Source organism: Sinocyclocheilus anshuiensis, unplaced genomic scaffold (assembly GCF_001515605.1).
Source record: "Sinocyclocheilus anshuiensis isolate Anshui unplaced genomic scaffold, SAMN03320099.WGS_v1.1 scaffold91, whole genome shotgun sequence".
Taxonomy (NCBI): domain Eukaryota; kingdom Metazoa; phylum Chordata; class Actinopteri; order Cypriniformes; family Cyprinidae; genus Sinocyclocheilus; species Sinocyclocheilus anshuiensis.
Genome location: NW_015552636.1, coordinates 1598220 through 1610748, shown reverse-complemented (window position 1 = coordinate 1610748; position 12529 = coordinate 1598220). Strand labels below are relative to the sequence as shown.

Sequence of the window (12529 nt, the reverse complement as noted above, 5' to 3'; positions counted from 1 at the left end):
TCTTTTATAGTCTAATCCACACCTAGTACACAACAGTACATCATGTTAAACATGAACGTCTGTCCCTCATGGACTTACTCTAAGCAATATTGCATTGTGGCATTTACAGATAGTCAGTCTGTGCTGTCTTTATCTGTTTATGCATGTACCTGCATATCTCAGACATGTTGTGTGTTTCACCTGCATCCATTTGTTCTCCATCACGGCCATCCTCTGGATTTATTCATGCTGATTAGCAGATTATGTGTCTCTGGAGACGCAGCATTAACAAACTGACAAATGGTGCCTCGATGGGGGATCATTACCTACACAAACACACACACTCCACCACATGTGCTTGTGTTTCCTCACGGGACTCAGAGGTGCAACAATTATGCAGCAGAATCCTTTAGCGCTGCTGGTTAAAATACTCAAAATGCTCATAAAATTAGACAGCATGCTATTGTGAATGATTTAGGGTTTTACAGAAACTTTTTGTTAACCAATATTATGCTTTATATTTTTTAGATTTATTGAATGCAAAAAAAAAAGAATCTAAAAATTACAATATGCATTTTAAAAATCTATTGTTACATTATATACTGTTTATATTATATATTTATATATTCTCTCTCTCATATGTATGTATATATAAACGATTTTTTACGATTATGATTTTCGGGTTTATCTGATAATAAAAGTAGTAATTTTAATAAAAGAGCAATAAAATAGTAAATAAAATGGTAAAATAATAAAATAGTAATTTTTATATTTATTGATATATTTTAACTTTTTTTGTTAACATAATTTTTTTAATTTTCCGATTTATCTAATAACACAATTAAATCCTCATAGACGTTAAAAGCATTGTGGTATGCTGCTCTCTTTAAGTTACCAGATTTCATTAGGCAATCATTTCTCAACTCTGATTGGACAGCATCGATTAATGTCACTGGGTGAACAATCTGCTGGACTTAATACTGAATAATTGAAACAAATGACTTTGTATTGCAGTCAGAAGCCTCAGATGCTTTCAGAGTCAGTGAGAGACGCTTCAATCTAATTAAAAATGAGCCGTTTCACTAATACTTGTGTGTGGATTTGGAGTTTTCATTTATATGTAGTGGTCTAAAAGGTTGTGTTTTAGTTGGTATGTTCCCTAAGTAGGCAGCTGCCTATGTACTAAGTCAGTGCACTATTTTTTTTTGGCACAGATTTCTGCTTTCTCGCTTTTTTCTTATCTACTCTGCTCGTGTTTTAATGGGAAATCCTCGTCTCTTTTTGATCTCTCTCTCTCTCTTTTTTTGTCATCGCTCATTAACTTTTTTTGTTAACATAATTTTTTTAATTTTCCGATTTATCTAATAACACAATTAAATCCTCATAGACGTTAAAAGCATTGTGGTATGCTGCTCTCTTTAAGTTACCAGATTTCATTAGGCAATCATTTCTCAACTCTGATTGGACAGCATCGATTAATGTCACTGGGTGAACAATCTGCTGGACTTAATACTGAATAATTGAAACAAATGACTTTGTATTGCAGTCAGAAGCCTCAGATGCTTTCAGAGTCAGTGAGAGACGCTTTAATCTAATTAAAAATGAGCCGTTTCACTAATACTTGTGTGTGGATTTGGAGTTTTCATTTATATGTAGTGGTCTAAAAGGTTGTGTTTTAGTTGGTATGTTCCCTAAGTAGGCAGCTGCCTATGTACTAAGTCAGTGCACTATTTTTTTTTGGCACAGATTTCTGCTTTCTCGCTTTTTTCTTATCTACTCTGCTCGTGTTTTAATGGGAAATCCTCGTCTCTTTTTGATCTCTCTCTCTCTCTTTTTTTGTCATCGCTCACTTTCTTTCTTAAACCGGAGATGCCTACTAAAGTGGATCTTTATTATTATTTCACACACTTTCGTGGGCAGAATAAGGACGCGTGTGGAGCGCTGTGCTTTCTGACTCTGTAATGTGTGTTTTGGCTTGATTCTGTGTGTCTCATCTGTATTGTTCTGTATCTCTCCAGGTGCTTGTCCTGTGTGAACGGCTCGTTCCCGTGTCACTGGTGTAAATACAGACACTTGTGCACACAGAACACCAACGACTGCTCCTTCCAGGAGGGACGAGTGAACATGTCAGAGGTAAGAAACACAGCCAGATATCACTGCTCATTACCAAAAGATCAAAGGTTTGTGGTCAGTATGTTTTTGAAAGAAGTCTCTTCTGCTCACCAAGGCTGCATTTATTTGATCAAAAATACAGTAAAAATTGTGAAATATTATTACAATTTAAAATAACTGTTTTCTATGTGAATATCTGTTAAACTGTAATTTATTTCTGTGATGCAAAGCTGAATTTTCAGCATCATTACTCCAGTCTTCAGTGTCACATGATCTTCAGAAATCATTCTAATATGCTGATTTGCTGCTCAAGAAACATTTCTGATTATTATCAATGCTGAACACAGTTGTGCTGTGAAGTATTTTTGTGGAAACCGTGATATATTTTATTTTTCAGGATTCACGAATAAATAGTAGCCTCAAAAGAACAGCATTTATTTGAAATGGAAATCTTTTGTAACATTATGAGTGTCTTGACTGTCACTTTTGATCAAACTAATGTATCTTTGCTGAATAAAAGTGGTAATTTCTTTAAAAGAAAGTCCTACATACCCCAAACTTTTGAAGCTAGTGTAACTGATTATTAAACTTTAATAATTATTGTAAATATTTATATTACTCTTATCCAGCTTTTTTTTTTTTGCAAAGAGCCTCAAGATTTCTTATGAAAATGTAAAGCAATGTTATTTCAGTATTGTTGAGATACTTTTATAGATTTTATTCATATTTTGAATCCGTTTTTATTTTTTATTTTTTTTTTCAGTTATAGTTTTAGTAATTGTGTTTTCTGTTTTTGTCCTTTTTAGCAGTTTTTGTTTATATATCTGTGCAGATTTGTGTTAATTTTTATTTCAGTTTTAGTTCTCAATATTTATCCAGTTAAAATAAATTAAAATAAGAAATGTTGCATTGGCAACTAGCTGAAAGTTTTTTTTCTTTTCTTTTTTATTATGGTTAATGTTCATTTTATTTCAAGTGACATTTTTTATTGGTTTAGTTAAGTATAATAACCCAAATTCAAAACATGTACTAAGTAAATGTTAAATTCTTTTCAAATCATCCAATCAAAACTGATAAATAAAATCAAGTCCTGCCCATTTTTTTTCTCATTAAATATCCAGTTACGTTTGTAAATGCATCCCATGACAAGTGTCACACATCACACGATGCGAGTATAACGGGTTGCAAACTGCATTTGACGTTGAGTTTAAACATGCAATATGTTCTGATTGGCTGAGATGTCATTGATTTGTTCTCGCTCTCACTGCGTGACACTGGAAAGCTGATGCATCGCGGCATGTTAATCTCTCTGGCGTGATCGCTCACGCTTCCTCCTCACTCATGAGAAACCTGATCTGCTGTACTGGAGCGAGCGAGAGGAGTGAGATAAGAGTCCGGTCATCGCCGCTCGCTCATTGGCTGAGTGCGAGTCCGCCGGGAATCTCCCATAATTCAGTGTTTTAAAAGCCTGTAGGAGAGCAGATGAAGCGCGCTGGTTTCCTCTAATAGACTCCAGATGTGTGGAGGGAGAACGTGAGTGAGATGTTCTGGCTCTAGCGTGTTTCCCCAGCGCTCTGAGCGAGAGAGAAGCAGGGAAGAGCCGAAAGGCATTGGCGTGTGGAGCCGTCGCTCACTTGTAGTTTCCCTCGAACCGTCCGCTGACAGCTTCTGAACATCATACAGTCCAATGAGGTTCTGGAAGGTTCCACAGCCGATCAGATCCCTGCGTGATCCTATACAAATAATAGACTAAGTTTGAGTCAGAGTTCATGCGGGTTCGTCAGTATAAATCTTTTCCTGAAATTTGTTTGCATTCTGCCAGTGAAGTGTAAATCACTGGCTTTGAAACTAGATTTTGCATTATTACAAGAACCAGAAGCAGAGAGTGCTACACGGGTGTCTTTATATAGCCACTGGTGCTCACTGGATGTGATGGAGGTAAAAATCAAATTATGTAGACGAAATACTTTTTTTTGTATATATTTATTTTTTATTCATTTATTTTTTATTTATTTATAATGACTTAAGCCCAGGTCATTAAAGGCTTTTTATCTTACCATGTGAGTGCCTTGGAAGTATTTCGTCTACATAATTAGATTTTGCATTATTTTTATTTAAAAGAAAATTGTTTTTTTTTTCCCCTATATGATATTTTACCAATTTTAATAACACTAGGCAGATGTTTTATATATATATATATATATATATATATATAAAATGTATTAATGTTTTTAAAATGACCTCAAGAAGAAATGATCATGGGATTATTTGGCTTTTTTATGTTCAGTCATGGGAAAATTTGTTATGAGGAAATCTGAAAATTATGATTTCTAGGTCTTGATGTCGTGGCTGTTTTCTTTTGCAAATATTCATTTTCACTATAGCCCAGCTCTAAAATATTTAATTTGGCTAGAAATGGATGTTTATGAGTGCAGATTGTTTTAAAAAGAATTGTTAAATAAATCCCAGTGCAAGTTCATTTCACGCAGTCTACTGTAATATAATGAATTTACATGACCATTCAAACGATTTTTAGTCTCTTCTGCTCACCAAGGCTGCATTTACTTAATGAAAAATACAGTAAAAAATTATGAAATATTATTACAATTTAAAATAACAGTTTTCTATATGAATATATATTAAAATGTAATTAATTGCTGTGATCAAAGCTGAATTTTCATCAGCATTCATCATTCCAGTCCTCAGTGTCACATGATCCTTCATTTTATTTTTCAGGATTCACAGATCCTTTGTAACATAAATGTTTTTACAGTCACTTTAGATCAATTTAATGCATCCTTGCTAAATAAAAGTATTAATTTCTCACAAAATTCTTATTGACCTCAGTATCTTAAATAGTCTACAACTTTTGAATGACCATCAATAGAGAGAAATGGTTTAACTGAACCCGACTAACCAGCTGAACCTTGACCTCCTGATGAAAACACCGGTCTTAGATAAGCTTCTAACGGTGAATCTAAATATAAGGTGTGACAGTAGTTTACATTAGTGGACGGTTTGTGTTTGATTTGAACCTCTTGAGTCTCTTACATCAGTGAGGGTGAGACGTTTGTTTTTAATGTCATATAGTTGGATGTAAATCATGCTGACGTTCGTAATAAAGTCACTGGTGATTTTATGTACCTGCCAGATTTGACTCTGCACTTAATTTTGCACACGCATGTGGCTTTGTTACACCATTCACGTAACAAAGCCAGAATATATGAGTGGTGGCGTCTGTTAGAGGCTTTGAGTCAGAAAAGATGTGAATCAGTGCGGCGGAAAGAGTCCGCACTTCATTTTTAAAACATACGCTGTCTGTTCGTTCACGTCGCGCTGATGTTCCTTGTGTAGGATTCTTTCTTATCTTCCTGACTCGTTTTTTTTTTTTTTAAGAGCCGCAGAACAACTAGACGTCGAGTGCCAGACTGAAGTGAGGGAGTTTTATCACACGCATGCAGTGAAACCAAGCGGCAACCTCCCGCTCTCTCTCGTGAAGCCAACACGCCATTTTCGATTATCTGGGAGTGATGTGCGGTGATGCGCTGCCAAGATGGCAATGGCCCACTCCGCCCACTTTGAGCTTCAAAAACGCTCTCCAGAAATCTACGGGTGACGTCACGGACACTACGTCCATGTTTTTATACAGTCTATGAGTGAAACACACCAGTCGTCATGACTACAGCATCTGCATTCCAGAGAGACCATAAAAACGGGGTCACATGGTCTTTGGCATCATCTTTGACCCTATTACCCTCAATTCTCTGCTTTAGCATGCTGATATTCTGTCGTTTGCGGCTTTGTTCGCTCGTTTTGCCTTTGTTCGCTCCTTTCTTTCCAGTTCATATCCGCCACCCTGATTTATCTTTCCTCTCTCTCTCTCTCTCTCTCTTTCTCTTTTTGTCTATGTAATATACATCGCTGGGATGCATTGGGCAGCTGAAGAACAGATCTAATCCACTTTGAATAATTAAACCAGAGGAGGAGAAGAGAGAGAGAGAGGGAGGTGCAGAGAAATGACTTTATCAGAGTGATTACTTCTTCTCTCGTCTTCCCTCTCTCTTTCTCTGGCTTTGTTCTTGGCCGACACCTTCTTGCCATCTCTCACGCTTCCATCACTTTTATATTTATACGGATCACTTGTTATTTTTAGCGTGTCTGCTCCGTACGCTGCTGTGCTGCCTACCTAGACAGTATTTTTAGGCCTCACTGGCGCTCCCTGACGCGGAGGCTGGTCCAAAAGATAGGCAGCAGCTCTGTGCTGTCTTGTAAGATAACTCGTTTTTGTCGAATTCTAAAGCGGGCTCTCATTGTATCCTACACAGAAAAGGCAATCCCAGAATGCATTGCGGCGAGTCATGAATCACGCTGCATTCAGGTGCGAACGATGGTATTTCTGAGGTGTGAAACACCACGATTACTGATGGGGAAACTCTGGATTTGAAGTTGGACGCGTGTCAATTAGTGAATCATGACTGATGGAAAATGGTTGGAATTATTGTAATTCTAGTATTGTTTTTATGCTGTTATACTATTTATGTCATTTATTTATTTTTTATATTTCTATTATGCTTTAATTTATTATTTCTGTTTCAGTTTTATAACTTATTTCAGTTAGTTGCCGAGGCAACATTTCTAATTGTTTCATTCAAATTTTTTTTTTAATATATATATACCATTATATTATCTATTAATATTTTGAATTAGCTTTATTTTTAAATTTGTAGTTTTATTTTTAGTTTGAATTTGAGTAATTTTGTTTTGTGAATGTCATTTTTTAAATAGATTTTATAAATATGTCTATTAAGCTTTAGTTTATTTTTATTTCAATTAATTTTATTTTAGTTAGTTACCGAGGCAACATTTCTACATTTCTAGAGTTTTTCATTAAATATGTATATTATTTATATACTATTATGTATTAATATTTAGAAGTAGCTTTTATTTTTATATTTGTAATTTTACTTTTAGCATGTTTTAGTCATTTTTTTTTATATGACTTTTTATTTTTTAAATATTGCTATAATGCTTTAATTTTTTAATTTTTATTTTTATTTTTTCAGTTTTAGTTGTAGAACTTATTTTATTTCAGTGAGTTGCCAAGGTGACATTTCTGTTTTTTCATTTAATGTTTATATTTTATTTTAGATTTAATTCAATTAACAAAGAATGATTTTAGTTTTAGTTAACATTAACAACACGGATTGATAATGATAAAATACATAAGTTGTAATTGTGCATAATTAATTTATTCAAATATTGTTTATTGTTGATGAAAAGTGACAGTAAATACTCCTCGTTTTATTGCATTTTGAGATGACAAGCTTGTGCGACACAACTGCATTTACCAATTCATTTTCTTTGCCACTGCAAGAATAACAAAATACTCCAAGCATCAGTTACACACCTAATGCTCACCCTTTGCTCTTCATTTTGTTGAATTAGCACTATAAAGCTTCTCTCGTCTTTGTCAGTTATTGAAAAAGAGAGCACCAAATATGGATTTGGCCATTGCATCCAATTATTTCACCGAGCAAACACACATTTCCAAACTTGTAGGCTGGAAGTTCCCAAAGGAGCCTAAAGGCAGCAAAAATTAATCCAAGACAGCAGACAGAGCCTCGAGAAATGTTGACTTTCTTCATTTAATATGAAAAAGTAATTCAGTTTCACCCAATAATTGTGTGTGCTGTGTATTTATGTTTTGAGTATCCAGTTTTCAGCTTAGCTTCATGTTAAATTGTTAGTAGAGTCTTGTGTTCTTCATATCAGTCACTGTTGAGGCTCTACTTTAGTTAGGATGCAGTCTTTGAAGACGCTCCCTATGTAGACAGCACCGGCGGCTCACTAGGGAACAGATCCTTGACCGATGAGGTCACTATAGAGAGTGTGTCGATGGGTAATCACACACTGAAGAGCTCTGACATCTAAACAACGTTTGCTTTCCGTTCAATTTAACTCGGAAATATTTAAATGAGGCCATTTAATTTAAATAAATTGAATTTAAACATTTAAATTAGTTCAGCACACTGACTTGAGAATGATCAGTGGCTTTCTGATGGGCTTCTTGAAGTCGTATTACGGCTTATTTTCCATTTATTGCACAAAGCTGTTTTCTTCAGTGTTGAAAGTGGATTTTATGGCTCTTGTGCCGCTGGAAGGATTTGAATATGGTTGCTCTGCCCCGGCTTACCGGAACAAATATTAAAGTCTTACGGCGGGAGATGTGATATTTTAGGAGCAGGTATGGCATAGTTAAAGTAAAACCAATAATCTATGAGCAGCTTTTGCTGCAGTGTTAATAATTGTGTTTGTGCACAAAACCATTCAAAACTGGTAAGATTTTTTAAAATGTTTTTAAAATAAATGTTCTTCTGCTCACCAAGGCTGCATTGATTTGATAAATTCAGTAAAATTGTGAAATATTATTATAATTTAAAACAACTGTTTTCTATGTGAATATCTGTTCAAATGTAATTTATTTCTGTGATGCGCAGCTGTATTTTCAGCATCATTACTCCAGTCTTCAGTGTCACATGATCTTCAGAAATCATTCTAATATGCTGATTTGCTGCTCAAGACACATTTCTGATTATTATCACTGTTGAAAACACTTGTGCTGCTTCATATTTTGGTGGAAACTGTGATGCATTTTATTTTTCAGAATTCTTTGATGAATAGAAAGTTCAAAAGAACAGCTTTTATTTGAAATAGAAATATTTTGTAGCATTATAAATATCTTTACTGCCACTTTTGATCTATTTAATGCATCTTACTGAAAATCTTGCTTAAATCTTTTTAGTCTTTTAAATGGTGCTATGCGCTCTTCTATGGATGATTGTTTCATTGTTTACTTTGACTAAAGGTGCTTCTGTTTGACTGACCAAAACACTACCAAATCTCTATATCTTGGTACGGCCATTGTTGTTTGGCCACATAAAGCTCCAGGTTTGGTTCTGCAGAAGCCCTTCAAAAAAAAGTAGAGTTCCTGGTGGAATTTTTGGAGTGTTTTAATGAGCAAACATCCTTCCTTAAAACATCTCGTTGCTGGTTTCCTGTGCTGTGGTCACTCTTTACGCTAAATAAGCAGAAGCCAGGAAACCAGCGCTGTTACTAAAAATACTGTCAGTTTACTCGTGAAATCAGAACGACGTCAAGAGAGTTTCCTTCAGTTGAGGAGGAATGGCTATGGAGACACTTGGAGGAATCCGGTGATTTCCAGCTCTTTATCTCATAAGTGCTCCGTCGCACCGCACTAACAGCTCATTTCACCGCTTCATTTAGCAGCGGCGTTCAGAGAGAGGTTATGAGTCTCATTCTTTATCAGATTGGAATAACTACTTCCTCCTCTCTCTCTCTGTTCTCCGATCAGATTCTCTGTAACACTGTTTTTATGGTGTTTATACATAAATAGTTTCATAAGAGCTGTTCTGCAGCTATTGAGTGTCATCTTCCCGTCTTCTGTCCTCCTGTTTTTCCATCCTCGGTGCTTGTTGATGTGAAGCGTCATGCCTGTATCCAGCACACACTGTAAATGCATTACTGTTCAAAGTTCAGGACAGAAAGACTTGAAATTAATACTTTTGTTCATTAAAGATGCATTAAATTGATCAAAAGTCACAGCAAAGACATTTATAATGTTACAAAAGATTTATATATTAAGAAAAACTACATATTTTATTTATGTACATTTTTGTTCATTATCTATAGAATTATTTTTTTTAATTAAATTTAAATTATTTTTTTTTAATGTGTATATAGACACTACTATGCAAAAAGTTAATAAATAAAATAATATTTTTATTCAGCAAGGATGCATTAAATTGATCAAAAGTGACCGTAAAGACATTTATAATTAAAAAAAATATATATTTCAAATAAATGCTGTTCTTTTGAACTTTCTAGTCATCTTTGAATCTTAAAAAATAAAATGCATCACGGTTTACACCAAAAAGAGCAGTGAGGTATTCTGGGATATCCTCCAGATAATTTCGGCGTCCAGCTCGTTTCTCCTGCAGGTCTTTGCGTGACGTTGCTTCATATGTTCCCCATCAGGCTTGTTTAAACAAACGTTAAACATGTCAGCTGGTCTGGACGACTGATCGCTCGATGTCCTTCCTGTGTTTTGTTGTTTCAATAAGAATGATTTCTCTTTCCAGAAGTGTTTGAGTCAGCTGATGATAACAGATGCTGGTCTTGTTTTCACAGGACTGTCCTCAGATTCTGCCGTCGACTCAGATCTTCATCCCCGTCGGCGTCCCGAAGCCCATCACGCTGTCGGCCCGCAACCTTCCACAGCCTCAGTCCGGCCAGAGGAACTACGAGTGCATCTTCCACATCCAGGGCGAGACGCAGAGCGTGACGGCGCTGCGCTTCAACAGCTCCAGCATCCAGTGCCAGAAAAGCACCGTGAGTTACACCTCAGTGCTCACTGCATCTACACAAGCTCTTGACTTTAGAGAACCGCTGCTCATTGTGACAGAAGCACACTGAAGTCTTTCACTCCATTCAAAAGTTTGGGGTCAGTAGAATTTTTTGGGAACTAAACACTCATCAAGGATACATTAAATTGATCAAAAGTCAGCTCTTAAGTTGCTTTGGATAACAGCATCTGCCAAATGAATAAATGTAAATGTAAAAGTGACAGTAAAGACATTTATAATGAAAGATTTCTGTTTTAAATAAATGCAGTTGAACTTTATATTCATCTGTGAATCCTGAAAAATAAAATGCATCACAGTCTCCACAAAACATATTGGGCAGCACAACTGTTTTCAACATTTATAATAATCAGAAATGTTTTTTGAGCAGCAAATCAGCATATTATAATGATTTCTGAAGATCCTATAATGCATAATGCTTTCGCAACATTATGAAAAAAAATCATGCTTCAATCATAATTGAGATAAAGTCAAGATTCTGACATAAAAGTTCACCATTATTAGACAAAGTCAAAAAAACAGTTGACAATAATTCTTTTCATATCATAATTATGAATTTTTGTCTCAGTTTGGCTTTTTATGTCATAATTATGATTCACTAAAGTATTCTTTTAATTATGTGATGGAAATGTTCTTCTTTAGACACAGAAGACTGAAGTAATGATGCTAAAAATTCAGCTTTGCGTCACAGGAATAAATTACATTTTACAGTATATTCACATAGAAAACAGTTATTTTAAATTGTAATAATATTTCACAATATTGCTGTTTTTATTGTAATAAATGCAGCTTTTGTGAGCAGAAGAGACTTCTTTCAAAAACATTAAAAAAATGTACATTTATGCATTTAGCTTTTGAAAGACTGTATAATGTTCGCTGTAGCGCCTCTTGAGGCAGGGCTGAAAATGCAGCATTCACTTTTCAGATGTGGCAACAACACAATAAACTGAACTTGCATAAGTGTTTGCATTCACACGCTTGCATAGAGTAACTCACAATGATGATGTATAACGATATAATCTTCAGTGCTGCATTGATTCAGCATGTTAAATAATAAAGCAGTTAAACAGTAAAAGATCAGTGTTATTTTCATATGAAATTATGTTAGGTTTGATTGATTCCCACCGTCTAAATCAATAAGTTCCTGTCACATGATCATATCGGAGTCATGCATGTGATGCTCCTGATAATGCATGCAGATCAATACAGTTATGAGAATGATAATCTATGGTTAATCCACCGTTCTCAGTGCACGTGTGTGTTATAGGTTATTTATCTGGAGTGGATAGATTATAGTGAATTTATGTTATTCCTACACACACACACTGTTGCAAACACACGTAATAACCGGCGCATTGATCTAATAAGAAGAGCAGCAGATGAGAACAGTATTTATATCCAAACACACACACACAGTGTCTTATTGTTTTGTTGAAGCAGCACAGATGGTGGAGGATTCGTCCTGCTGTCCGTTAGTTGAAAGCAGAAACTTATTTGGCAGAGTTTGAGCATTATAAACAGTTTGTGTCTGTCTAGATGGGCGTGTGTTTTTGGACTCAAGCTCTTCTTGTTGTCTTGGTTTGGCTGCGTGTTTCTCTCTGGACGATTGGGTTGTATTGTGTTCTTGTGGTTTCCATCCGAAGGCTCTTCTTGCACTCTAGTGGTCAGAACAGACCCAAAAACTGCATCAGCGTCACACACAAGCACACTTCTCCACTCGGATGCATGGGAAAACCACAGCTGGCATTCCTCGAACTGATAAAGCTGCACACAGAAAGCAGGAATTGAGAGGGGCTCATGGGAAATGTGGTTTGACAAAGCTGAGTGTATACAGTACTGCATCTCATCTGCAAGCCAAGACTGCATTTATTTGATCAAACATGCTGTAAAAATTGTGAAAAAATATAACCATTTAAAATATCTATTTTCTATGTGAATATCTGTTAAAATGTCATTTATTTCTGTGATGCGCAGCTGTATTTTCAGCATCATTACTT

The 12529-nt window shown here is 35.3% G+C and overlaps 1 protein-coding gene across 1 annotated transcript in view; it reads left to right on the top strand.

Moving 5' to 3' along the window:
* Positions 1-12529, top strand: part of LOC107666667 (plexin-A1-like) — a 74054-nt gene that overhangs the window by 9926 nt on the left and 51599 nt on the right. Inside the window, exons 5-6 of the mRNA XM_016458086.1 lie at positions 1998-2112; positions 10300-10500. Coding sequence (XP_016313572.1) covers positions 1998-2112; positions 10300-10500 — 316 coding nt within the window. The remainder of the gene's footprint in view (positions 1-1997; positions 2113-10299; positions 10501-12529) is intronic.